At 49.0% G+C, this 26,872-nt stretch overlaps 9 protein-coding genes across 9 annotated transcripts; 4 read left to right on the top strand and 5 right to left on the bottom strand.

Moving 5' to 3' along the window:
- Positions 1-875: 875 nt before the first annotated feature.
- FVEG_07547 (hypothetical protein) lies at positions 876-2,583 on the bottom strand (the record flags this gene model as incomplete). The annotated part of the gene is made up of 2 exons (XM_018896209.1): positions 876-2,163; positions 2,213-2,583. 2 exons carry the CDS (start codon positions 2,581-2,583, stop codon positions 1,149-1,151), a joined length of 1,386 nt encoding a protein of 461 aa, XP_018753634.1. The 3' UTR covers positions 876-1,148.
- A 5,954-nt stretch (positions 2,584-8,537) lies between these two features.
- FVEG_07546 (hypothetical protein) lies at positions 8,538-9,740 on the top strand (the record flags this gene model as incomplete). Its single annotated transcript, XM_018896208.1, has 3 exons — positions 8,538-8,688; positions 8,742-8,990; positions 9,037-9,740. 3 exons carry the CDS (start codon positions 8,538-8,540, stop codon positions 9,537-9,539), a joined length of 903 nt encoding a protein of 300 aa, XP_018753633.1. The 3' UTR covers positions 9,540-9,740.
- A 1,248-nt stretch (positions 9,741-10,988) lies between these two features.
- On the top strand, positions 10,989-14,584 carry FVEG_07545 (hypothetical protein). The gene is made up of 2 exons (XM_018896207.1): positions 10,989-13,338; positions 13,389-14,584. Exons 1-2 carry the CDS (start codon positions 12,112-12,114, stop codon positions 14,169-14,171), a joined length of 2,010 nt encoding a protein of 669 aa, XP_018753632.1. The 5' UTR covers positions 10,989-12,111; the 3' UTR covers positions 14,172-14,584.
- On the bottom strand, positions 14,510-16,694 carry FVEG_07544 (hypothetical protein). The gene is made up of 2 exons (XM_018896206.1): positions 15,761-16,694; positions 14,510-15,716 (listed from the first exon to the last, which is right to left on the bottom strand). The coding sequence occupies exons 1-2, from the start codon at positions 16,549-16,551 to the stop codon at positions 14,759-14,761; spliced, it is 1,749 nt and encodes a 582-aa protein (XP_018753631.1). The 5' UTR covers positions 16,552-16,694; the 3' UTR covers positions 14,510-14,758.
- A 771-nt stretch (positions 16,695-17,465) lies between these two features.
- Positions 17,466-19,749, bottom strand: FVEG_07543 (hypothetical protein; the record flags this gene model as incomplete). Its single annotated transcript, XM_018896205.1, has 1 exon — positions 17,466-19,749. One exon carries the CDS (start codon positions 19,747-19,749, stop codon positions 17,626-17,628), a length of 2,124 nt encoding a protein of 707 aa, XP_018753630.1. The 3' UTR covers positions 17,466-17,625.
- Positions 19,750-20,647: 898 nt separating this feature from the next.
- On the bottom strand, positions 20,648-20,933 carry FVEG_16137 (hypothetical protein; the record flags this gene model as incomplete). The annotated part of the gene is made up of 2 exons (XM_018905373.1): positions 20,648-20,659; positions 20,730-20,933. The coding sequence occupies 2 exons, from the start codon at positions 20,931-20,933 to the stop codon at positions 20,648-20,650; spliced, it is 216 nt and encodes a 71-aa protein (XP_018753629.1).
- A 955-nt stretch (positions 20,934-21,888) lies between these two features.
- Positions 21,889-22,155, top strand: FVEG_16136 (hypothetical protein; the record flags this gene model as incomplete). The annotated part of the gene is made up of 1 exon (XM_018905372.1): positions 21,889-22,155. The coding sequence occupies one exon, from the start codon at positions 21,889-21,891 to the stop codon at positions 22,153-22,155; it is 267 nt and encodes an 88-aa protein (XP_018753628.1).
- Positions 22,156-22,938: 783 nt separating this feature from the next.
- FVEG_16135 (hypothetical protein) lies at positions 22,939-24,405 on the top strand (the record flags this gene model as incomplete). Its single annotated transcript, XM_018905371.1, has 1 exon — positions 22,939-24,405. The coding sequence occupies one exon, from the start codon at positions 22,939-22,941 to the stop codon at positions 24,403-24,405; it is 1,467 nt and encodes a 488-aa protein (XP_018753627.1).
- A 15-nt stretch (positions 24,406-24,420) lies between these two features.
- Positions 24,421-26,590, bottom strand: FVEG_07541 (hypothetical protein; the record flags this gene model as incomplete). The annotated part of the gene is made up of 2 exons (XM_018896204.1): positions 24,421-26,117; positions 26,164-26,590. The coding sequence occupies 2 exons, from the start codon at positions 26,588-26,590 to the stop codon at positions 24,421-24,423; spliced, it is 2,124 nt and encodes a 707-aa protein (XP_018753626.1).
- Between the last annotated feature and the right edge of the window lie 282 nt (positions 26,591-26,872).

The following is a 26,872-nucleotide window of genomic DNA, read 5'->3' on the forward strand; positions in this document are numbered from 1 at the left end:
TTTTAGCGTTGGCGTAGAGTTTACTTGATCAAGCGCCCTTATATCAGAACTATGTCACTCGTCGGCCAATCATGACTGGGGTGGCTTTTGTGCAAGTAGGTGAAATGAAAGGCTCAGAACATGTCATGATCCCATGGTAAGCATATTATCTGCTCAACCCTGAAGATGTGTGTTGAGTTGTCCTCTAATGCCTGCTCTTTGTGACGGTTTTGATAGCCTCGTTGATCCCTTGGCACATTCCTCCACTTCGGATAAAACTCCGACTTAGAACAAATGGGTCTTAATTTCTCTTGACATCAAAAGCTTTCAACTAACTGGGGTCTCGTCTCGAGGTTCTGATCAATCGATTCGGGGACCCCGGGGCAAACGCTTGCATCAGGGAAGCTACCCGGTTGCCGGCTCCAGGATACACCTTGGTCCTCGTGGCTTAGGGTGCATACAGATTCTTGACAAGTACTTTGAAGATACCTGACATAGTCTCGCCTCAACAGGATGGATAGGGCGACGTGGGCTCCGCGGCAATGGTGGGATACTTTACAATGACACGAAGGAGAACGAGAAGAAGCAAAGAATGCCTTCATATCATTGATTCAACACTGCCGAATTAGGCAGACATGCGTGATTTGCTACTCTGGTGCATCGAGACAATGAATGTGCTGGCTCGCATAGTAGAGATCACTTTGAGGCCGTCCCAGCCACCGCAACTACCGCACAACCTCCAAACCATGCCCCACGCATCGTTCTAGTCATGATCGTCTGCTGCCAAAGCCTGACGAGATATAACTGGTGCCATAAGGCTCCTCAGCCAGCCATGTCTAGACGACCTTGCAAACAAAGTGACAGGGTCTAGACGAGGATGGACCTTTTGATAACGAAGCGCTGCACATTTGTCTTTCTGAGCTCTTGCATCACCATTGGCTAATCTTTCCCGGACTCTTTGAGTTAAGATGGACAAGACTGTGGACCTAACTCTGTGTTTGCTATCCCAAGACTATCATGGTACATCAGCAGTCCTCACTCGAAAAAAAACACTAGCCCATTATGCAACCATCAACTGTTTGACGCACCAAAGTCTCTAGTCCATTAGCATGATTCAGTATCCAAGCGTGTTCTCCTCCCATGCTCCGCTCCTCAGTTGCTTGACGAAATCAAGCCAACAAACCCATTAGACCGAAAATAGCCCCTATTCCCACAGCTGCCGTCACATGGGCGGCTCCCGCAGTCTGGACGGACGTTGGACCGGCTGTCTCCGACTCGGCGTGCGATGCAGATAGTGTTGTTGTCTCTGTAAGTGTGTCCGAGGCTGTGGGAGTTGAGCCCTCCGTGCCAGGGGCGACTGCAGTCCCAGAGGGAGACTCGGCTGGCACCCATGAGCTCCCGGCAGAAGACACATACTCCTCGACAGTCGTGTATGTTCCCACGAGAGTTGAAGTCGTCGTCTCAACGCCGATAGACTCAGCTGTAGCTGAACAAGCAGCGCAACACTTTCCTGCCTCCGAACAGTCTACACCCGAACTGACAGCCTCGACGGTTGTCAACTCCGTCTTCGTGCCTTCGACCACAACCTCTCCTGTCGACGTAGAATACGCTTCCACGATCACTGTTTCGATGGTGGTTGATATCGTACGAGATAACGTGGCTACTTGAAGTGTCTTGGACTCCCATGTCTCGTAGAAGGTCTTGGTCATTGTAACCGTGATCTCTGTAGTACATGGTTCTGAGACAGGAACCTCTTCTGTCAGCGTTGACGTTGATATCCATGTCGACGCTGACACTTTCGTGGTTGGGGATGTCTGAACAGACACGAATGACCACGTTGGTGTTATCTCTGTGCCACTGGGTAAGACTACTGTAGCACCCGAGATCGATTCAGTAACAACTGTCGCCGCCTCCGTTGCTTCTGATGTCCACGGAGGTATTCCTAGCCCACTCGAAGCCAGCTCGGTCGATAGGGAAGGCCCAGGCAGATGCCATGTCCAAGGAGACAAATCCGTCTCGGTAGTTGAGCACGACGTTGATTTTGATAGAGAAGGTGAGGGTACAACTGGAGTCCACATGTCTGTCGTTGGAAGAGGAATAGGAATAGGGGTGTTGAATATCGTGATGCATGAGGTTGCCACTGGGACGGGAGTAAGAGGAGCAATTTTCGATTCGCCACTCCTCCTATCTGTAGTTAGCATAGCTTCCACATCAAAGATATAAAGTAACATACCAAGGAACAGTCACAAGTGTTTGACAATGCGGTGCACAGATTACCGTCCCAGATGCCTCTGCAGACACAATACCTGACGGTTCAGCCGGCTCAGATGGCTTGGGGAACTCGGTCCTAATGCTGAATATCTGCGTATATATCGTAGTGTCAACCCAAGTGGAAGACGAGACCTCCCCATCGTCCGTAGAAGAACAGAAAAGACAGTCCACAGTCAAAACCGTGGTTGGAATAGGATTGAAAGACTCTGGAAGCGAGGGAAGTATGTCTACCGACAAAACAGCATTTCTGGAAGCATGAAAAGGCTGCTGCTGGGCCACAGCAACATAAGCCCCTGCGACCAGGATAACAAACAAGAGGCGAAGCATACCCATGGTGCAGTAAAAGCCACTGTAAAGAGTGAATCAGGTTCAGTTATTCAGAGTATATCCTCCGTCTCCTCATCAAGAGACATTGCAGCCCCCTAGCAAGCCGCAGGGCTCCTTAAGTAGAGATATAAATCCCCTTACACAGCATCGCTATGCCGGGCTCGGGAGGCACTCCAAGATTTGGAGTTCTTATCAAACGTTGAGCATGGCATGTTTGCCGTCTCTTCACACGGGTGCTGCGAATATGCAGACATATCACTGCAGGTTCTGTCAAAGCTGCAGTGGTATATTCGTAGACCAACCAATTATGCCCCCTGCTGGTTCTGTGGTACTGGTGAGGCGGTTGGGTGTTGTACGAATAGGGGTAACGGCATCTGGTGTGACTGCAGTGTGACTTGATCGAACGGTCTGCACCACTTGGAATGTTCTCCAAACGGAGTTTGCGATATGTTAATCTGACCGACGGCAGTATTGAGGTGCTTCCATGGTAGCTTGGAATGGTTCCATGGTTGGGAGTGCAACGTTGATGTCGGTACAAGTTGCCTGAAGGCCAGGCCTTTGGGGCACACCGCCATTTAACTCGCTTACGAATGCTCAGAAAAGAATGGGTAGTTAGGGTTCGTGTTCAAGCTTTTCAGTAAGGATTTGGTGGGGGAACACAGAGGAAGTGGTGGTAAGGAAGGCGGTTGATTCATGATGTTGAAGACTATCAAGGTCCAACCGTCAAAGGCCAATGTCAATCTAAGGGAAGAATATTCTGGAATTCCGTTAGATCATTCCATTCTCAAACATGCAACCAGCGGCCTAAATTATGCATGAGACAGATCATATCCCGCATCCGGCTGCCAGATCTCCGTAAGATCCTGACCAAGTTCGGCATGGGTACGCCCACAGGGGGCATATCAGCTTCCCATACTCCATTGGCACTGCTCCAAGGCGTATCAGTTCCATGGCTCACCTATTGTCCTCTCATGAGATAGTCTGATCTCTCATCCGGCATCTGAAGTCGTAGAAGCTGTTACTCGCACCCGTCGGGATGACCTCCGAATCTGAGATTCCCATCCGAAACAGATGCCGGAACTCCATGTCTTACCTGCCCGACATTCTATACCACGCTGGACAAGACATGTTAAAGAGAAATGTGACATGTCTGTTGAGATTGAGCGCCACGGCTGTTGGTTCTGGGGAACTGTCCAGGGGTCTCTGCAAGTTTGAAGTGACATCAACCATTCCCATCACACCTGATCACCGGGACTAAACGTGAATTAGTAGGCCTGAGAGTTATGGAACAGTTCCTATTCGTGAGCTGACTTGATCTCTATTTCCCCCTCAGAAATATGGAAGTGTCTCATGTTGCTTTGTCCTCTTGGTTCAACCCAGCTTTCATCCCACCAATACATGCGAAGAAAAATGTATCCATAAGCATTCCTTATTGCCAGAATACCTCTCTATACTTTGTTCGCAGTATGGAACGAAATAGGGAGCGGCTGGCATTGCTTGTATTCTGATAGGGTCTTGCCTACACCTAGTGATCAAGCATAGGGTTTTGCCTTGGAAACATTGAGCAACGCTTATTACATTTTCCAGGACATAAATAATTCATTAACCTAGTTGAATTGTGACTTTCTTTTCATTCCTTGGTGACCCTTGCCATTTCCATACTTTGGTTGGCGTCAGCTTGGGAGTAGATACCACTTCAATCCTCGTAGAACATTGCCTTTTCTCGGAACCCATGATATCCAACCTTATTTCTACGACCCTACGATCTCAATCTCATTCCATTGACTCTCCTATGATGCCGATTTACGGAGGCTGGAGAGTGCCGTCGAGCGATATGATTGCCCAAGCCCAGAGTGTTGTTGCTTTCGTGCATGCGCTTATCGAACGCATGTCTCGCGACACTTCATTATTTAAACGCCACCCTCTATACACGTTGTCACTTGGACATAATTTCCCAAGAGAAGTAGTCTTCGGCAAATGAGACTTGTGGATATTGTCCCTGGAAGAGCGTGCACTGCCACTTCACAAATTACTTGAGACTAATCTCGAATGTTATGGCCATTCAAGGAGCTTTTGTAATTCTCAAAGTCAATTATATTCGTATCACGCTCATCATCAGCATTATTAATTGATTTCTAATACTCTTATCTCGTTCAATGGCCAGCTGCTGTTGGCTCTTGTATCAGGGATTTTCCGCTGTGGCTTTATGCTCTCGTGTCAGGTAAGATATGCATAAACGCAATCTAAAGCCTCGAATCAACGCTCAGAGTAAAGTTGAGTGATGTTGTTATAATCTAGGCAGCCATATTACTCCCCCAACCTGTTTGATATCGCTTGCGGTCAGTTCAGCCCTATGACGGCGCAAGTCAGGCCACCGGGAAGTTTCATTCACTCCATTATGGCATTCTCGTATTGTTTCCGTCTATCAAGCAAGCCTCCTCCTACCTTAAAGGGAACCTTAATCACACGACATCAAGCCTCGAGTACTGGAGAAGAAGTGGCTGGATGAGAACGCTGCAAGCCAACCCCCAGACTCAACAGTCAAGCGTTGAGGTTGGGCTTATACGAGGTCGTGATTTCGTGATATCATCCTTGTTTTTCTTCAACTCCCGGCATGTACCGACGCCATTTACAAGCATACAGCGGCGTATTTGGAGACATGATGTTGATAGAAAGTCCGGTAGTTGAATGGCAGTTGTGTGGCCGTTGACCGTGTCGATCCTGCGCCGCTCATCGATAACTGGCCAGCTTGCAATGAACTGGCTGAAAATGGTAAGTGTTCATACAATGATACGAAGTCTCTTTCATGAAGCTAGTAAGAATGTGTAAAGCATCACGCCAGATTGGGTTATCTTATGTTGCATGTGAAGAGAGGCGTTCCAGCAGCCAACCCTTTTGATCAAGTTACCCTAGACATTTCCTTACAAGGCTGCAGTCCCCGTCTTCGAGAATCTCCAGTGGCTCCAATAGCTTGGTTCTATGGAGCCACTTAAATCCTTCGAAAGGAAAGACCTTTGCTCCCTTGGCGAGGTCCGATAGTATGTACGGAAGGATTGAAACATCATATCATCGCGAGTCTAGAGTGGTATGGAGATCAATAGACCTTAAGCGAGGGAAATCATCTCCACTGATCGACAAATGATATTTGGGCTCTTTTGTTATTCGTGGAGTGTTATTTATTTGATGGGTTTCTCATACGATGGAAATGACCGATGGCGAGAACCGTGATGGGCTCAACAACACACCAAAATATGTCGGTGAGCCAGACTCGTGTTGATAAGAAACTCTAGCCAGTCCCCTCGTAAGAACTGAGCCTTGAAATGGACGATACGAGGTCAATAACAAGGAACAACACAACAAATACTGATGGAATATCACGAGAGTGTTTAGGGTAGATGTTTAGATGGTGGCTGACTGGCTGACTAAGAATGCTTGCTGCTCAACAAAACACCTGACAATTGTGTAGCATTAATGCGACGTTGCATCGCCGTGCCAGTGGAACGGAACTTTGACACATGACAGACTGCAACTGTCCCCAGAACCCAGCCAACCTCGCATTGCAGAGTCACTGTTGGTGATCTGACATACAATACGAGAAATAGACAGGCAGTTGATGGCTGAGTATCCGACGTCGTGTCCATTCAAACACGGCAATTTGGTGGCTGCGTCACCGCTTAACAAGGACAAGGACAACATCCCTAAAAAACGCCAAGCGGCAACACAGTTGGCTACCGAGACCAGCCAATCACCTCACTCAAACGACAAAGCCTCTTCTCAGCCTTGCCCACCCTCCAAACCAAGCTGGCCCTTTCGGACCGACCTTGTGCACACGAGGCTCCTTCAGGTCTAGTCTGGGGTTCCCTGTGCCTTAGCCGAACCGTGTTTCTCCAGGTTCAGTTAAGTCTAAAGACCTGATGGGGGTGGTAGATGCGCTGTTTTGGAAATTGAGTAATTAACTGTTCATTTCAAGTTTCAGGACCGACTGAATGATTGATTTCATGACAAAATTGAGAGCAGAAAAAACAGGCGACTCTGATCGCCGTTTGTGCTTTAGCAGCGGAACCCCCGCGATTCATGCAAACCCACTGAAAAGCACACGACGAGCGTTCCAAGTTCCTTCGAGAAAGCCGCTAGGCACGGCCTGTCCGGCAGCTACTGCACGATGAGGCCACAGACCTTGCAGTTTTGATCAATGTATACAGTGCGTGGGAGACTGGCTTGGGCAGTTGATTATTGGTTGGTATGCCACACTGTGTTTGCTGTGCTGTGCTGACCCGGAGCATCGCACCGGGTTGCGGGAGCACACCGTCCGGACATCATCGGTATGCCTCGGTATTTGACACCGTCTACGGAAACACGACTGGAAATAACTCCTGTCACGAATTACCAAGAAGGGTAACCCATGATGGAATCTAGTTGAATGCCTTTCTCATTACCTTGCTGTGAATGACACGGAGTAGTCGTACACTTGGTCCGTGAAAGAACAATCATTGTTGACATACCGTCACTTTGATCACAGAACCTGGATGATCTGCTTCTTGAGCTTCAAATGAGCGACGTGGCACTAGGATTTCAGTCAAACATACTCAACCAATCTGTCGCCAATTAAGCGAACACCGGGAAAGCCATGACAAACCACAAATCATGTCATAATTGAGGGGAACATAAACTCCCGTACCTCGTTTGCGATCAAACAACGGGTTTCCCTCTTTGGCTGAAGACATGGCTTTGAATGACTTTGCCAAACCCCTCACTGCAAACTTAACAACGCACGATGCGGCTGGAGCATAATCCTCAACTGGGAGCGCCTCCTTTCCAGAAACAACTCCGCCTCAATGTTGTGACACGAAAGGAAAAGACATAGACGAGCTTGTGCGCCCTACAACGCGCAAGCTTTGTTACCCCGGATGTGAGGTTGAGCTGATACGTGATACAGCCGTAGAGGTGCCCTTGTTTCAAGCGAGATGATAGCTGCGCCGCGAACTTTAATGCACAAGATCTTGTGTTACGCGGAGTTCTTGGCAGGGTAAAAGTGTAGAGGAGATAAGTCGATGGTTGTCAGGGGCATGATGAAGATGGTGATTATCGATAAGAAAACTGTCTCGCTTTCGGATTGACGCGAAAAACAAGAATTATTCCTAGCGTGAAAGTCAATGTCGAGCAGCTTGAAGAGATACTGCCTGTGCGTACTCCATACAGCTTTGACGTATGTCTCCTCGTAATATGGAAGGCCATACTTTGCGTAAGAAGTCAATAGAGAGCCATTGAAGAGACTGGTCGGATACGTGGCTGCTGTAGTTGCAGCTCAAGACAGGCAAAAAAGGCCAACAACGCCTGATGAACCCATTATCTTTGGACAATCTCCTCATGAACTGTTGGCTAAGTAGACGTTAACCATTAATTACACCTCCAAAAGTTCTCTACCAACACTCAAAGCCTCTTCTCTCCAGCTTCATGCCGAACCGTAGACTAAAATACCACATGGCTCACTCAGCCCCTTGAACAACGACTTGCATTAAAGAAGCATCTCCAATCTGAATATCTTCCGAAACCGAAACCAAAGCCATTCCGCGCGTTGAACGAAACTGTAGGGCTTAGGGCTTAGCTCGTAGTTACAATGGTCGTTGTCGTTGAGGTTGATCTGCCATATACGCGTATATACCGCCCCACATTCTCGAGATCTACGCTACTCAGATCTAGATTCTTCACGTATAACTCCCGTCCGCGTATAGAGCGTGAACAAATTTAGATGCATTCGCAGAAAGGGTCTGCCTGAGAAATGTTGTTTACACGTAAAGATATGTATATAGTCTGTTCAAAAAAGCCAAGATATTCTCGAGCTTCTACTCAACTCATTGACTTTGACTTCATCTGTTTGACATTTAACGACGAAACACCAAAAGTGACCTCACTAACGTGATTGAGAGCTTCGATAAGTCGACACTCGAGAATCTTTCATCATGGCGGGCTACATCTTCTACAACTATAACCCCAATATGGTGGCGGCTGTCATCTTTATTGTTGTATTTGGCCTTTCTGCATTATTACACACACACCAGCTTATTCGATCGCGAACATGGTACTTTATTCCGTTCTTAATCGGATGTCTCTGTACGTGGCCGCCAGCCCCCAGCTATCGTTTCTTTTACTAACACAGTCTCCAGTTGAGTGTGTAGGCTACGTCGGTCGAGCTCTATCAGCGCAAGAAGCACCAGACTTCACCAAGAACCCCTACATCATCCAGTCACTCCTCTTGCTGCTCGGCCCAGCCCTCCTCGCCGCATCGATCTACATGGTACTCGGCCGTCTCATTCGACTTCTCGACGCTGGCGACCTTTCCATCATCAGCCCTCGATGGTTGACCAAGGTCTTTGTTGCTGGCGATGTCATGTCCTTCCTTGCACAGAGTGCTGGTACGTACCTCGAAGCCCTTAAACTTCACATTATTAACAGCCAAAGGTGGTGGTATGCTCGCAACAGCGAAAACTAAGAGCGCTGTCAAGCGGGGCGAGAACATCATCGTCGGTGGCCTAGGCATTCAGATCATTTTCTTCGGTTTCTTCATGATCGTCACTCTCGTCTTCCACCTTCGCATCAACCGCAACCCCACACAAAAGTCTCAAGAGATCACAACACCTTGGAGGAAGCTCCTCTTCGTGCTTTACTCAGCCAGCCTTTTCATCATGGTCCGATCCGTCTTCCGTGTCGCCGAGTACGTCATGGGCAAGGACAGTGAGCTCCAATCGAAGGAGTACTTTATCTACATCTTCGATGCCCTCCTCATGAGTCTCGTGGTGGTTGCCCTCAATGTGTTCCACCCCAGCCGCGTGATCAACCATGAGATGGACAGGAAGCGAATCGTCAGCCAGGATGGATATGCGCTGGAGAGCCAGCCGGTGGGCAGAGATGACAGAGACCGACGATACTCACTCTCACCTGTCCGTCCTAAGCATGCCCATTGAGGGATATGTGGAGAAGTGAACTAGCAGCGGGACGGATTCGGGATTGATATGGCCATTGAGAGCTGATGGAGCCAGTGTTTTGAAGCCAGTGGGACTGGTACGATCTTCAGTCAACGTGGGAAGAAAGCGTCTGAGCGGTAAAACTTGTATAGATTTGAACACTATTATAATAGATTTCTTCTGTTACTTCAAGAAGCAACGTGATTCATGACGATTCTGAATCGTATCATGCATGGGTATAAAGTCAATGCTTAGAGATGCGTAACATGGATTTTTATACGCTGCATCGTAAAGTGGAAACACAAGATGATCTGGCATGGTATTTAACTTCTAGTTACAGGTCAACGTCGATAAACGATCCATATCAATGGACCCTTCTGCAGAACTCATACGAGATACCATGAAATCATGAGGCTCAAAGTGGCACCTCTCCCAAAGAGACATTCTTCCGTGTCCTGAATCATCACGATACCTTTCCATGGAAGCTATTTGTGGAGATCAAAAGTCTTGTTCTCATCCCTTGCTGAACAGCGGGGCCTGCATTCGTTACATGGGTTGCATGAGACAAGACATCCTCCATTCAAGGCCATTCAAGTTCCGAATATGCGGAAACATGTAAAAGCAATACCTGGTCGCTGGTCGGCCTACTTCTTTTTTCGGAGAGGTTCATCGCGGGAACTTGAACAATCGCGGAGATGGGAATTCAAGCAAAGCGGCGTTTGTGCCCAAAGCAGTCACTATTGACGATGACGAGTATTTCGATCATCGCAGGGAGACACTTGTCACACCGGGGGGCCTGCAGGCATAACGTTGGAGAGTTATTTTCGGGGCTTTGATGGGTTCCTAAACGCGAAATGCGCTGCTGCACCCGATGAGCAAATAACGGATGCTCTGACGTCTCGAACAGACAGATCTGGCAGCGGAGTTTTTTGATAGCCCAGCAATTGACTTTTTTCACTGCGTTTTTTGTCTTAGATTTTCTTACCAAGCGAAGAAACCGTGTTATTGCTTTTTTTTTTTTTTTTTTTTTTTTTGTTGCCCCGGAACGTGATCGGAGCAAGCCGAAGAACATAACGTGAATGCTGCAACGCGTGATATTCGATAACATCGTCGGACCGACGTACATGAAGAGAACCTGTTTGCTGCGCGAATTCTCGGTGCAGGAGGAGGTACCCAATCGTCGATCGATGTGTTTCCTGTTAGGCCTCACCTCCTGGCCGAGTCTACATGTATGTCTACCTGCTCTGCATCGCCAACAGAGGAAGATCTCGTTCTGGAGTGGAGTCGCACTGTGAAGCTGAGGCTTTAGCGTGGTCCAAACAGATCTGTCGACGTGGCACAGTGTTTAAGGTATGTAGGTGGCTAGGTATGAGGAGGAGGCTGCCTTTACGAACCTACTTTGTCAGTTGTGTCGTTGTATGGCGTTCCCCCTCATCTGTTGTAAGCCATAACTCAACGCATATACGCTGAGATTGAAGCCAGCAAGGCATTCTGTCAGTCGGCCAGTTTCCCCTCAAGATTTGCCTATAAGTATCGCTCTCGGCCAGCCTTGTTGAATGCTCCAAGCCTGGGCTCTCTGTCCGTCTCCACCCCCGTTCAAACTACAGGTCGCTAAACCAAGTTGCACTGTCCCATCGGCTATGTACTCTTTGGTCTACTGCACTGTCCATGCCTGCTAATTTCTCTGTTGGCCTAGTCCCCTTTTAGATCCCTCGCCCGTTCGCCAGTTCGGTTGGCTGCTTGTTACTTGGCCTCTTCAAGACGGGTGGTACGAGTAAAAACTGGACCTCAAGGTCACTCCTCAGCAAAGTTTCGGTGGCGAAGTACTTTACGCATCCTCATCCTGTGTTTCCTCTCGTCCCACCCAGCGTCAGAGAGTCTTCCGTCTCGTTCTGGCTACCTACTGTTTGCTTGCCCACCCCCGGTCTTTCCTCGAAATCTCCTTCTCTTGCCAAAACCCGCTTCTCACCTCATCTTCTCTTCTCGTCTTCCCATCCCTTCCCTTCCCTGACCTGATCTCTCTTCTATCCACACTTTCCTTTTTCCTCCTCATACAACCAAGCCAGAAAACACCAAACGAATTCTATATACCGCAGATCTACGGCCCCTTTAATCAACCTGTCCAACGTCAAAGTTTTTCTGCAATTTGACTCCTGGTCACCCCGAACAACCCCCCGCATTATGGTCCAAGGCGAAAGGGCCGAATAACACCTGCACCTCGTCTCCTGGAATCAAGCCAGCCCTCCCAATCTCCCATACTCCCCGCCCACCCGGTCGACCGACTCCCAAGTCGCCCCGAATATACAGAGTACCTTCGACGACACCTCTTATCGCGGTCCCCCGCAAAATCCCCAGATTTTTGGCTTGCTGGCTGCTTGACATTTCGTCTCCCCCGCGATATCATAATCTAAATACCCCCGAGCTCGACTCTCTAGTCTCAGCGGACCCTCGAGCTTATCGTACTTCCTTGGTATCGTCGTCCTTGGAAGTCAATCGTTCCTTGTCGTCGCCTACCCCGACGATCCGCCACGGCCGTCGATAACTTTCTTTGATACTGACAAGGAAACTAACCATGTCAACGGCACCAAAACCAGCAATGACAACCGCCGTCAAGAGGGCCTGCGATGGCTGCCATCGTCGCAAGGTCAAGTGTGATAGTGGCATGACCTGTCGCAACTGTGCAACTGCTGGTATCGAATGCACATATCTCGCTATTCCTCAGAAGAAGGGTCCCAAAGGCTCTCGCGCAAAAGTCATCACCGAATTGAGAGACAGCCAACGCCAGGCCAGTCTCGCTGCAAAGGTGCAAAACAGACTCAATGGACAGCCCCCTGATTATACCATTCCTGCTCTCAACCCTACAGCAGGCATGTTGTCCAACGATCTGATCAAGGCTTGTGTCAGCTACTATTTCGAAAATGCTTACTCGACATTGCCTTTCCTCGACCGAAACCAAATCGAAAACTTGATGCAAAATATGGAAAGCGCCCGTGACAGGTACTGTCTGTTTGCAGCTCTCTGCGCATATGTAGTACTTCAGCCCGGTATGATCCTGCCAACTGCATCGGCAGAAGAGTCCTTCAGCCTCCAGAACCATCCCGGCGCCAACATCGTCGCAAGCACTTTGCTTCTCGAGGAGTGCCTACGCGTTCGAAAGAGCTTCGATTACTTTGAGACACCAAACTCCAACATTATGGTCACAAACGTCTTCATCTACTCCTGTATCAAGATAATGGAGGGTCCAGACAGAGCGTGGTACTACCTCCGAGAGGCCACAACTATGGCTCTACTTGCAGGCATGGACAAGGAAGAAAACTACGCCCAGTTCACTCCAACTGAGGCTGTCCGAAGACGTCGACTTTTCTGGTTCTTGCTCGCCACCGAGCGCGTCTACTTTTTCGCCCGTCGTCGGCCCTTGTCTCTTTATGCGACAATCGCACCTAGCCAGATGCACGACGATGGCAACGATGCCGCGTATCCCGAGCTTAACACCTTTTTCAACATGTGCAACGTCTTCCGACCTATGGACGAGTCTTTCCTGGCCGCTTGGAGAAAGGGCTGCGACTTTCTCGATTGCCATCAAATCAGTAGTCTCAAGAATCACCTCAAGGAATGGAAAGCCACGAACGCCTTTCACCCCGAAAATGCCTATTTGGCCACTCAACAATTTCTCAACAATGCAATTTGGCAGCTTAACAACACCCAAGATCAGTACCACAGTGATCTGGCACGGCAAATGACCGGCAAGATGGCTTCTTCTTTTGCGGGCCAGCCACTTGAGCTTGCAAAGTCCTGCTTGGTATGTATTAATTGCCATCGTCGAATAACACGCATCTAACAATATCACAGTTTCCCAAGCTATTCGAGATCTGTCTTAACCTGACTGCCTATCTGGGCAGCATGGCCCCGGATCGACACCCTATGACCTTGGGCCCTCACCAGTGGCTCGAAAGTCTCCTCGTTTCTCTCCACCCTGCCCGAAACGGTGAATTTGCATTCACTCCTCTGTTGTTGGCCAAGGTCAACGAGATTCTTCCACGTCTGGCCGACCCACTGCTGCGAAACGCCCCAACGAACAGCTCTTTGCCAATGTCAGTTGATATTTTCGACGGCTTTGGTAATGCCGGTATGGCCAACATGCCACAAATGAACGATTACAACCAAGGCATGGTCGTTGACGAGAATGAGAGCAAGTACGATTTGAGTGGCAGTAGTCCTGACACAATCCCCAACTCCAATTACTCGAATGGCACGCCCCCTGGTACACAGCCAGGTGGTGATATCGCCTCGGCATTTGTCGGCTCACCTGCTAATGTCATGTCCCCTGGCATCGACTACAATGTCGGTAACGTGGGCATGGGCGGCTTTGACATGTCTGAAATGGGCATGAGTTCATTCACAGCCTCTCAACCCAATCCATTGAGCAACATACAACATCAGCAACGTCTTGGAAGTCAACCCCCCTTGCAGGGCATACAGAACCAGAATGTCAACGCTTCATCCATAAACCCAACAATAGAGCAGATATACGGTATACAACAACCACAGCGGCAGAATAGCTATCAGATGCAAAACCAACCCCCCTTGTCGCAAATGGGGTCAATGTCTGACATGGACTTTTCAATGCGATAATCACGCCAAAATTAAAAAAAAAAAAAACATGTTGCTTCGGCCTGAGTGCCTAGGCAAGCCCTGTACGCATTTCTCGTTCCCTTCTCTGGAATTACTATGAGATGAGCGCACAATACAGCGCTTCTTTGGTCTTGCGTTGTATCTATCTTGCGAGCAAGTTTCTGTCTGCGGGTCAAAGCGAAACCGGTTGGCGCTTCGGAGTCTTGGATCACCTGTCTTTTGTAAGATATGGCTGAGGATCTTGTTATGTGGTCAAGTGACTTGGATCGGGGATCCCTGAAAACAAACATTATGCTACGGAAAGCTTTACATTGATGGTGTTATGCACATTCTTTACTTTGTGGTTATAGAATTATGAATCAAAACTTTACTCTATTCAATTCATCTTAAACTTCTCTCCCGTGCACTGAGCTACTTTGACGTGAGCATTAGGTAATTCGGCTGCTTTGCTTGTGATTGTATAGATTTAATTGTAGATTCTGGGTATTTTGCTGGTATCTTTGTCTTCGTTCTGTAGGTATCGTAACGCCAAAGTCAACCCCGTCCATTCATTACTTCGTGACCAAATTTCCAACTCTCATCAAATGCTAGCGTCTCGCAGTCACAGACCGCACAGCCAACACCTCTATCCTTGCAGCATACAAACTCATTAGATGGCACACGGGGTCTCCCCAAATAACACTTCTCAACCTCTCCTCGGAGCACGTCACTGCTACGACTCCCTCATCGAGACGTTCTCGCACCGTCTTGCGGTCTTTGGGCTTGGCATCTATGTCCCCTGAGCGTAGCACCACGATACGGCCTGCGTTGCTCAGTGTGCACGGGGGGACGTTCCATGTCGGCTTCTTTCGTGATTTCTTTGGGTCCTTTCGTTGGGATGGTGGTGGTGACGCGAGGAGATCGAGGAGGCTTTTGACGTAGGCTTTGTCGGCGCGGACAACTGGGTCTCCTTCGTTGACGAAGCTCAGGAAGATGCTCTTTCGGAGGGCGTGAGTTTCGGGTTTTGCTAGTGGGAGGAGAGACACTGGTGGTGCACCGAATGTGACGCAGTGTATCCTCTTGAAGCAATTCGTCAAGACGTTGAGTTCACTCTCTGCCGCATTCGTCTGGGCTACCATATGCGAGTAAAGCAACGCAGCAATAGCACCACCAGCCGAATGCCCCGTGATCAGGAGACTGAACGTCGAGCGCTTGGGATCCTCTTGAAGAAGCTGTCTCAATCTCGCAGCTACCGGGCGAACCATCTTCTTGGCAACGGAGAGAAAGCCGGCGTGGCACAAATTTCCAGGATCGTCGAGGAAGTTGAGCGGGCTGATTGGTGCAGAGTTGAGATTGACAGCCCAGTCCATGAAACTTGCTGTGCCGCGGATGGCGAAGACGATGGTGTTCATGTCGTCCATGGAAACGGACTTGATGCAGGTCTGCCTGGGGCCAGCGAGCCAGTCGGATGAGACGTGGGCGTCTCGTTCGGTGCCGCGAGGTCTTTCGTAGACGCGCTGGGAGTACTGAGCGGCGAGACAAAGGAGAGGCCATGTAGGCATGTGTCTGTTTCTGTTAGAAGAGAATGGGAGCTGAAGGGATATACATACAGAGATAGTGGTGGTAGTGTCAACGGAAGCTTGGAGTTTGCGTATTGTTCGACTTTGGAGAAATAATTGCCCGACACCACAGACGCAGCAACATTGCACGAGGACTTTTCCTTGTTCTTTGTCTTGCCCATACCCTTGTCGACTTGATCCGTCTTTTGCTCCTGATCTGTGACGGCACAGTTGAAGAGCTTACTCTCATTGCCCTGAACCTTCTCATGATCAATAAGCGTCATTATATCGTTGAACCGATCATACAGCGCATTCGTCGACTGAGCAATCTGCGCACATCCATGCCAAGCCGATAACCCATCGTCGTAGAGTTGCGGTGGAAGTGATTCCTTTGCCAGATTCACCATTGAGCCCGTAAATCGGTTCAACGACGATGAGAGGGTCTGGTGTGAGTTTGTAGTGGCGAGATGATGCGGTGGTGTAAACGCAGATAAGTTGGAGTGCGATTGCTGCGATCCGAGATGATAGTGATTGTTGATCACCACCGGTTGAGTGCTGAAGCCCGGCGGTGCTGGGAGATAGCCAGCGGGCTGAAAGTGAGGCTGTGATTGAGACACATGGTGCTGATTATACAGAAGAGCAGGTCTCAACGCCGCAGTATTCGGACGTACGTTTCCTGGGTAGGGCGGCGGTTCAATCTGAGGTCTTGCAGGACGAAAGACATTTGGAGGGTCTGTTATCTTGGGCTTAGAAGAAGCTATCGTTTTGTTGTTTTTCGTTCCCTTCTTGGACTTCTTGCTTGACTTCTTGGGCTTGGTGCCGCCAAAAAGCCAAAAGGCCATCGTGACGTGGGGGGAGTTTTTCAGGCGCGAGGGTTGTTTTACATTGCCATCGGAGATAAGGAAGAAAAGAGAAACAGTAAACAAAGAGTGAAGAAGATGGCGAGAATCATGAGAAAGGTCACTCACACATGACCCAGACCAGGCCAGGCCGAGGGTAGGATATTCTTAGCAACAGCTCTGATTGAGTGCTTCGCTGGCGGGGCCTTCTCAGCCCGGTCGATCATTCCCCTGTCGAACCATCCGCCGTCAATATAACACACGCACTCATCCCCATGTAAATAGAGGAATACTGGTTGAGTTATTCTGTCTATTAGATAAGAAAGCCCTTAGCGAACCTCACTAAACAAGCGGAAGCTGTTGCCCCCCTGCAAAACAACCGCCATTCGTTGGCCGCTAACCAATCAGTGACATACAGTCAAGGATGACTCTAAAGAGCGACGACATTGGATGGAGGTGCAGCTGAATTGCAGCTTTGGTTACTAGGATCAGTTCAAGTCGGCGGCAATGGGGGATATAAAGCCCTATGGCTAGGTGACTCGATGATTGCATTGCATTGCATTGCATTGTCTGAGGCGAAAATTTGGCAGAAAGAGCATGTGAAATTGGGAATTCCACGAGTTGGACTTTGGAGTTTGAGATATTGGATTGGGGGTGACGTGATGGAGAGGCTGTGTTGAAAGGGTGGGTTAGTTGGTGGACTCGGTGGAGGTTAAGAAAACACCGAACCTTAATATAAGGTGTCAAAATAAACTTAGCAAAGGGCACCCTAAGCTTAGGCTAAATTTACCTGATATTTTCATCTCTTAGGGTCAAGGTCCTGAGTTTTCTTTCCTCCCCTAGGTTGGCTTGATGGCCTCGTCAGGGTTGGAATAGTTGAACTAGGAATTAGAGGAGCGAAAATTAATTAGGCAAGATTGTCATAGAGTCTGCCAAGGTTATCATTTTATCCTGTCTCTGTCCAAACATTTATGTCAGCCAGGTAGAGGTCACTGGTGGTGACACTATCCTAAGTTTATGCTTAAAAGAGCCCATACGCACTAAAGCTCCATAACACCTCCTTTGTGACCTCCATACTTACTCCATAGACATGCCTTCTGTGTCTTGACTACCCGCGATCTTGATATGCAGCTCAAAAACCCTCCGACCCAGTCCCTCAACCAACGCAACCTTGGCTGCCAAATGCCTTCCGTCATAACTCATATTATCCTCCGCCCAGTCATTCCCGAAAGAGGAAGGGAATAGTGCCTTCAGACCTGATGCCTGCGGAATCTCGAGCTTCTCATATACAGCTAGACAAAGCCGCGACCGCTGGTTCTTCATGCGCCTCTGGATCTCGCCTGCACTGAGCCCGTCAATCTCGCCATAGAGCTGGTTTGGCTGGAGATCTTCAGTTGAAGTCCGGGCGTGTTGTATGAAGCTGGGAAGATCAAAGACCCGGCACCACAGATGCCACGGAGATGGATCGGTATTCCCTTTGAGCACTTCGCGATGTATACCCCATATGACAGCCGTGTACGCAAATCGACCAACACCTTGCCTGCTTGGCCCTTGATCCAAGTTTGATGTTTCCGGGACCTCAAGCATAAAATTAACAAAGTGAATGCCGCCAAAATATCTCTCACCGTCCACTTTGTGTTGGCACTTCTGAAAAGCCCAGCGTGACGGTATCTGGGTGGCGCGACCTTGGTAACGGCTGAACGGAGGGTGGCTGCCTCCGCTGTCCATGGTAAAATCCAGCTTCTGCTTATCCAAAACAAAATACACCGGGCCAGTCTCCGGCCCCTCTTCAGGAGAAGGACCGGCGGTTGCGTTGATAGGGCTTTGTTGAAGCAGAATGCTGATATCCTTCTTGGTGGCCTCGTCGAGGGTTGGGGTGAGCGACAAACGTCGATCGACTTCGCCAATTGATGACTCTACAACGAACGAACCTCCAGTTATCCTGGGATTGACGGGAACAATATGCTGATGATATACTCTTCGGTACATATCGACAGTTCCCATATACTCTAGCAGCAAGGCAGGTCGCACAAGGTAATCATCGTCGTATGCAAGATGCATTATACCCAGCCAGAGATTTCGAGAAGGAGCCTGAGTTCCGTCCGGCACCACCTTGCAAGGACAAATCCACAGGCTGGTACGTATAGCTGTATCAGTGATCTCCATGGTAGCCAAATTGCCGAGGAAATTCGCCTCATACTTCTTGTCCACCCTGTTGAAGACCCGGCGGCCAAGAATGTGAACAGGCTCCTTGAAGGCACTGGATGAAGGAGCCAAACAGCCTGGTGCAAACCCTTGAGGTGCAACATCAGGCCGAGCGCGCCATAGCAGGACTGACTGGTCTTTTGACTGCCGGACGATGGCCTCTTGAAGACGCAAGAATGCCTTGTCACCTTCGCCATATAGCAAGGGCATGTTTAAGTTGAAGAGACCGAGGAGGCAATAGGCCGCATCTTCTTTGCGCGTCGTGATACGGGACGATACCCAGCTCATTTTTATGGAGACGGCGAAGGAGTCTAAAGTCTGGGGGAGTGTGTCAAGTCCTTGACATTCAGCACAGATACCGTTGCGAACTGCAAAGAGAGAATGCCCTCTAAAGCTTGGGCATGTACACCGCGGTTCTCGAAACAACTGCGGCCAGATGCCAGTTCTTTTGCAAATACGATCGAGAAGCGTGCCGTCTCTCGAACCAAAGCTGATCCAGTTCTTGTCGTAAAACTCAACATTTCGTGGTGCTATGAGCTCCTGCAAGGTCCATCCTCTGGTAAACCACAGGCTATCGAAGAAAGAAGTCTCTGATTCATCGAGGACAACATATCTCTCAGCCTGGTCGTACTTAATAATCTCGCTGTTGAGAGTAGTGTCGAAATCGTCGAGATAGACATAGCATTTTGCTGACTGCTGATACCACCTGAACATGGAGTTGATGGCCTCTGAGAGCTCTGCGCTGCTAGTTTTGTCGATGCAGCATGTGTCGACCCAGACATAGGATAAACCATCTTTATCGGCCCGGTCAAGAAGATCCCAGATCTTGGAGAATGACTGACGGCCCTGTAAGTCCTGTAGTGACCCTTGTGTTAGGTCTTGAAAGGTGATTTCGTCTCTCCCCCACCGATGCGATAGAATCCCGTATGGTGGGACCTCATTCTCGTCGCCGAAGAAGCTCTCGAGCCGTTCATCGACCACATTCAAAAGCCGCATCGTGTAATCAAAAATGCCGGTATCAGATGATGTAGGAATTGATGATCCTGTATTGACCTAAAAGTTGAGATGGAATTTGCAAAGAGGCTGATGAAGGACATCGCCCAACGAGGCTCTCAAGGCATTCTTGGGGCAACTGCAGGCTGTTTCAGTGCAGAGGAGGCAAAAAAACCCAGGACGCTTATTCCATATGACAAAAAGGCTTGGGTAGCTTCAGTGTAAGTTTAGTGTGCACTTGGTAGGTCTCAAAGCAACTATTTTTGGCACCTTGGGAGTTTTCTTGCTGCCAGGGCAGTGCTTAGGTAGGTAGGTACCTTACTGCAACCTGGTACCAACACGTACAGGCCACCTCGGGCAGGACTGACTGTTGCACTGTCGCACAACAAGCGAGAAGTCAAGAATCTCTTAGAGAATACGAATAGTTCCATCTAAAGCATTTTAATGCATAAAATAACTGTCAAGGTAGATCCATATTATATCGTTGTTAGAGAATTTAGCATTACTCAGGACGAGTGAGTGGTAGAGCTTTCAAAACTGAACGTCTCGATGCCACAGGTTCATATCCGGATGAGAATAGGAAACTCTACCTGGTCCTGGATCGTAATTATGATAAAGCTAGATACAAAGAATTTAGAATTGTTGGTTGAACATCGCATGCATTTAATACGCATATCGTTATTACATAAAAGAGTGACTCCTGCAGGGTGCCAGTCATCATCATCAGTCCAATGTTCGATCATACACAACGGTGAAATCGCTTATTCGAACACTCCCATATAAAGCTACACATGATTCTCTGTTCAACCTCCTGAGCATCTTCCCTCCACCTGATGAAACGACATAGCACGCGGATGGCCGAGGTGGTATCATCACCTCTTCAATCAGACCAACGGGTGTATCAATTCGCCAACTACAGACCAACATTAGCAGATTATCTCGCACATCACACACTGAATCAAAATCGGAGAGAATTCACTTACACCAAAAGTCGCGATCTGCACAGCTTTCAGTCCCAACTTGACTGCCATGCCGTCTTCGCAATCCTCACAAAGAAAGATGATACGGAAGCCCGCCCACATCTTCATCTTCTCCTTGCCGCATCCACAGGTCGGAGCGTCAGTTGCTTCTTTGATTACATACTTGACGCCTGCGACTGCAAGTGCTGGGATAAGATGGAAGACCATGTTGATCTTTTCTTTATGTGGATAATGTCTTGAGGGAGAGGGGGGTTGATGGGTTGGATGAATAGAGATCTGTCTCTATCAGTAGCTTAGCGAGAGAGATCAATGTCGGATTGAAGGGCTTGTGAATTATGTATCCGAGGTGTATGAGTTAACTCTTTGTGTCTTGGTTTGAACAAGATGAGTCTCTTTCGTGAGAGGCAATCTCAAGTATATATAATTGTCATCTGGTAATGCGAGGCTGAATCCAGACACTGTTTGGCGTCCAACCACAATACTGTGACCCCAATATATCTCCAGAAATGCGTTCCATACGCAGCTCTCGGGCCTCTGTTCAGTATGCTTGCTAATAAGGTTATTTCATGAAGCAAGAATAGGCCTGTGAGATGGTGGTATCGGTTAGACAGTAGCCGCCCTTCAAGACGCCAAATATTTACAGAAAGCCTATACATAAGCGAGCTGAAGAGTGACTGAAGAGTGACTTCAAAGGCGGCGATTGTAAAGCAGTTGAAGTGTTGTATCGCTCATGTAAGTCGTCCACTACACTAATGGAAGGCTGTAGTCGTCTAAAACCGCTAGTTTGACAGAACGCCCATGCATGGCCAACTAACGAACAGTGCCCGTCCATTAGCTACCCTGTTTAAGGCTGAAAGCTTCTTTAGAGTGAACGCTCTCCTCTTTAGGACGGGGACAAGGCACAACTGTGTCTTTGCCCGGGCACTTTGGGCGCGTTGATAGACTACGTAGTTTCCCCGGTATTCCCGTAATCCCGTATAAGTCTTGGTTTCAGGTATTATGTATATATGTATATATTCTTGATACTCCCTCTATCACGAACCCGCTCGCACTCCCTGCCGTAAACTCGTCTCAATTATCTCAGACTTTCGGTTGTAGAACCTGTCTATTCCAGCATCCCTCGCAAGCAACTCGCATCACTTGCCATTCATCCAAGTCAAACATGTCTTCAGAAACTTCTCCACCCCCTCCAAAGGTCGAATATCCCACCAGCGTCGACAAACCTGAGCTTACAACAGGTGACAACCACACAGTTGGCGTTGACTACAATAATGGCGCCAGCTACGTCGACACAACTACAAATCAGCCAATTCATGACTCTGACGTTCATACGAGATTCTCTGGGTACGGTGATAGTGATGATGGAGACAGTGGTGGTATCGTGGAGGAGATTGTTGATACTGTGACGGATAGCTGTGTGGTGATGTAGGTGGAAGGGCGGGACTACGTTTGAAGCTGGTTCTAATTACCCTACTCTGCTGTTTTCATCTTTTATTCTTTCTTTTTCAATATGGAATAATACTCTGTCATTTACACGAAGTCTAGAAGCACTCATTCGATCGTTTTTGGCCCCTACTGTGCATCCTCGTGCTTCAAGAATTACAGTGCTTGCATTCTTGGTAAAATACCACACCAATAGAGCTCGAACTCTGATAAACCGGGTTGAAAATCAATAAGTAGATCAATAGTGACGTCCTCGTTACCGATGATTGGGTAGATGTTGCAACTTACACGCTATCGCAACTCAGCCGCACGAGCTGAACCCTCCCGTTCCTCAAGTTTCAGGCCCTCAATGGGCTGATTTCAACTGCTGCAATTGCCGAAAGAGTCCTACACTAGAACAAGGCTGCCTTCACGTGGCTAGCGTAGGCATATTTATGGACGAACGATACAAGAATGCCTCCCCACCAGTGTGTACTTTGAGGGGTGTCCAATGAGCTATCAGACTAATACGTCGTGATAGAGTTGCTCGGACATCTGGATCACTAAACCTGCATATCGCGAGGGGGTCCCAAGTGCTGAAAGACCCTCGAGCCCCTCACTTCTTAATGCATGGGATGCAAGGGGCTGGACGTTTGACAGTCATGGTGTGATCTAGCCCATTCAATGGGACGCCAATATATGGGCTACAAAACGCCCATGCATATATATCCAAATATTCATCCCCCACAGACTCTGCATGCAAGCCCTTATTCCCAAACCAGCCGCCGTAATGAATCCCCAATCAGTTCTTACGATACCATCAAGCGAGGACTGGTCTCGCCTGCGACCCCTCGTCAAAGAACTCTACCACGACCGCAGGCTTTCTATGGCAGAGGTCAGGGATCATCTGAAATCGCTAGGGTACAGGGTCAACACGCGCATGATTAGGGCTCGAATCAGCCAATGGAACCTGCAGAGAAACAACCAGTTTCACGGCATGGTTGCGGCTCTTCGTTTACTTGATCCAGACCCTGCATCGTGGCCAGTCCCAAAGCCCTGGTTCGTGATCCGAGGACGCCATGTCCCGTTGCATGAAATCCTGCGATACTTCAGACGGAAGGGTATACAGAACCCAATTGACTGGTGTCGTTCAGCTGCAGTGTCCCAGGAAGAGCCACCTGTCAGGCTTCTTCAAGAGGGAGAAAGTCCTGTGGAGGGTACGAGCGAAGGTAGTTCAACACTCGCGGCGCTATCTTCAGCTAGCAGCGTGGCCATGTCTATGTCGCCTGTCAATATTCCCACGCCTATATTCACCCTCGAGCAAAAGGCGGCTGCCAGTCTGATTGACTACTGCGGAGTCTACCTCAGCCAAGACATCCACCCAGAGCCAGAGGTCCACCAGTTCACGATACACGGACGCTTCGGCAACCGCATGCAAGAAGGTCTAGCACAGATGATGCGTGGAGGCCCAGGCGCATTTCCACACTTCCATCAAGCTTTTGACCTTGTTCAACCTCTTCTCTCCGACTGCCATCCAATGAGTCTTGCTCAACTGTTAGCCATCGTGTGTGAGCTCTCGGCGTGCAATGCGCAGGAAGTATTGACATGCCTACTCCGGTATTCGGCAGCAATGGCTTCGTCCTTACGGACACCCTCCCCTCTCGTCCAATTCTTGGTGTCCCTTTCCTTGTTGCCACCTGCACTACTGCAGTGCACGGCTATCTCGAGTCTTCGGGCTGCATTGGCAATATTCTCCGATAAGTCTCCCGATACCTGGCATCGTCTCTATATCGAGGAGCGACTTTGTGACTGTCTTTATCACGGTCGAGACCGTGTTGAGGGTGGCTACCGCCGCGCTCAGCTTTTGCGGAACCAAGAATCGTTCTATGGACCATTCGCACGCAACGTTGTCTGGACTGTCACCAACGTTGCAGATGATCACCTAGATGGTGGTGACCTAGACGGCGCAGAGTCATACTACAAGGTAGCTTTGGAACGGGCTGAACAGCTCAATGGTTTCCCACGGGCAAAGTTGCGCTACGCTGCTCTAGAGGGCCTGGGCAGAATAGAGCAGATGCGTTTTGAGATTACGCGTAATGATCGAGAAGCTTGTTTAGGACACTTACAGGATGCATCTCGATATCTTGATGAGTCATTGAATGAAGCACTGATATGGTTTGAGCCAATAAGTCGGCGTGTAGGTCGAGTGACAGAGCAACAGGAGTGTATCAGGAACATTTTACACAGCCTCGGTTGAGATTTGTCGGGCCTGCTAGATGACCTCTATTTCAACAAAACTGGAGCTCTCCAGAATCCACGGTATTCCTTGATCATCATCATCTGTCTTCTGAATGTCAATATGGAAATAGCCAACACGTCTGTATCGACGTTCATGTTCCGGGGCAGGCGTCAGAACAATCCCCACATGCGTATCTAGATTTTGAGAAGAAGAGCCAATTCTTTGTTGGGCTCCTGAAGCGCAAGCTATAAGGAAGCTGTACAACTCTATGTTGTTTGGGAGGTCGTAGTCTGGGTGAAATGGGCATTGGCGTTGGATATGTCGTATCCCTTGGCAATTCCGATGGACACGAATATCTTTGTTCATGCTAGAAGCAGAATCTTGACCATATTTTAACGAATCCGGAGCACCAGGTCGTAACAGGCCTGAGGCCTTGACGCAATGTTTCGTTGAATCCACCAATAGACCACGGCCTACAAAGTTTGTTGCATCGGGCAGACTAATGATGTCCGCGAGAAGGGAAATTTGTATGGCGGGCTCATAAATGATCTGCGGTCCTTGTACATCAATGCTGGCCCAAGACCAAGTCGGCGACCTCTCACGACAAGGTGCGCCTCTTCCTCCCCTAACATACCATAGCATACCCCGGAGCAGATGCTCTTGCCACAACCCAAATGACCAGGTAAGTTGTGATTTTATCTGAACTTGCTTCGCAAGACCAGCCAAAGCAGCCAACAAGTCCGACTTGCGGCTCAGATTCGTCGTCGAATACCTCCTGATAAGCTCATGCCAGAAGGAGAGAAATGCGTCGTGGGCAGAATCATCAAGCCCGTTGGGTCCGAACATGGAGAACAGCACTTGATAATCTGCTTTGGCGATTGCGCCGCCGTGATAGCACGCGTCAGGTCCTCCCATAGCTCCGCAACGGAGCTCAGTCCTGCACTCAAGGTGAACAAAGTTGCGAGTCAGGTGCACTGTCCGAGGCGACAATATTCGCTCCTGGAAAACCCATGCTCTGGTATCGAGGTGAAAGCGTGCTTTATCAAAAGGGTGTAACAAACAATGCGGAGTGCATGGTGGAACGACTTCATAATAGAGATTCGTGCTTGTGTCCAGTCGACAAGATAATTGACTCAGCGGATTTCGTGGCACGATCATGCTTGAGTTGCCATCAAAGCATTCGGCTGCCGCGATGGTGACAGCTGCGTTCCCGAAGATGTCGTTCATCTTGCCCGCCTGGTCAACCCAGTCGTCCGACGCTGCAGAAGATTGGCTTCCATCTTGCATGATGCAAAGGGCATCGATCCACAGATACCTGAACCCGAGACCCCTAACGACTCGAATAGAGTCTTGTAGTAGTTTCGGCAAATCTTTGACGTGAATTTCTTTCTGAAACGCCGCCAGATTAGAGGATTTCATGACAAAGGGCTCACTAAATCCCCAGCTGTAACTCAGAGCGCAGTACTCCTTGCCGTGGTCATTGTTGGCCTCGATAAGCCGTATGTTCTCCATATCCTGGAAAGCCAACAGATCTAGCAAGCGCCGGGGTCGTGCTTTTGTTTCTGTGGAACCAAGAATCAGGCTCAAAAGGTCGTCGCCGCACAGGATATGAGTACTCTGACATTCAGTAATCCAAGATCGAATGAAATCAGCAGTTGCGTCGGAATAAGTTGTTGGATGCAGCGTCGATACAAGGTGTTGATCGTCAGTTTTTATGTCCCCATGGCTCCCTGAAATAGGTTAGACCTGAGAATCTAAGAGAACTATAGGTTATACCTGTGACTGGGCGTAGTTGTAAAGGATAATCGCTGAGTATTTGATCATGACTAAAGATGCTTGACTCCTCGCAGGGAAACAACGTAAGGAGAAAGGTACCGGCATCTGTGTCCAACATCGCTATTGAGATGTAGATAGGGCCATTCCTGTCACCAGAAAATTGTCGACCACCATGTTCTCCCGTGCATCCTACAACAGCTCCAACGATGATGGAGCAGAAGTGGCAGCCTTGCAACGCAGCAGATAGAACATCAGTGCGGTTGGGAGAGAAGAGAAGATGCTGTGGCATCGATGGGACATCATCTCCGCCACCGAGAAGGACTTCAGGTCGGAATCTGAGGCATGTTGCACGCTCCCAGAAAGATGTACAGAGGGAGCAGAGAGTATGAGGTTGTAAAATTTTGGCATCGGATTTGTTGTCTGGCATACCGGGCGAGCTGGCTCGGTTCTTGTGAATGAGGCGACATTATCTGATACCGGTAAATCGCCTATGCCCAGGACTTGAGATGTAGGACTTGGTGTTATCACGCAGGAAGCCTCACACGTGATGTGCCAGCCAGTTCTCTTGAGGGTCGCATGGCCTAGCGCATCTTGTTGACATGGGATAAAGGTGTGGACTGTGGCGGCATCACTGAACATGGGAGGCTGATGCTGTAGCCAAGGTTCATCATGTCGGAGAACAAAAAGACAAAAGTTACGAGTGTAGGAC

The sequence above is a fragment of the Fusarium verticillioides genome, chromosome 8, assembly GCF_000149555.1.
Source record: "Fusarium verticillioides 7600 chromosome 8, whole genome shotgun sequence".
NCBI lineage: Eukaryota > Fungi > Ascomycota > Sordariomycetes > Hypocreales > Nectriaceae > Fusarium > Fusarium verticillioides.

What these genes read in the sequence shown, in the direction of transcription:
- FVEG_07545 (XM_018896207.1), top strand. Translation starts at nt 12,112, where the DNA reads ATGTCAACGGCACCAAAACCAGCAATGACAACCGCCGTCAAGAGGGCC. An exon ending in AGCTTGCAAAGTCCTGCTTG is followed by an intron (nt 13,339 to 13,388) that starts GTATGTATTAAT and finishes ACAATATCACAG; the next exon opens with TTTCCCAAGCTATTCGAGAT.
- FVEG_07544 (XM_018896206.1), bottom strand. Translation starts at nt 16,551, where the DNA reads ATGGCCTTTTGGCTTTTTGGCGGCACCAAGCCCAAGAAGTCAAGCAAG. An exon ending in ACACTACCACCACTATCTCT is followed by an intron (nt 15,717 to 15,760) that starts GTATGTATATCC and finishes TAACAGAAACAG; the next exon opens with ACACATGCCTACATGGCCTC.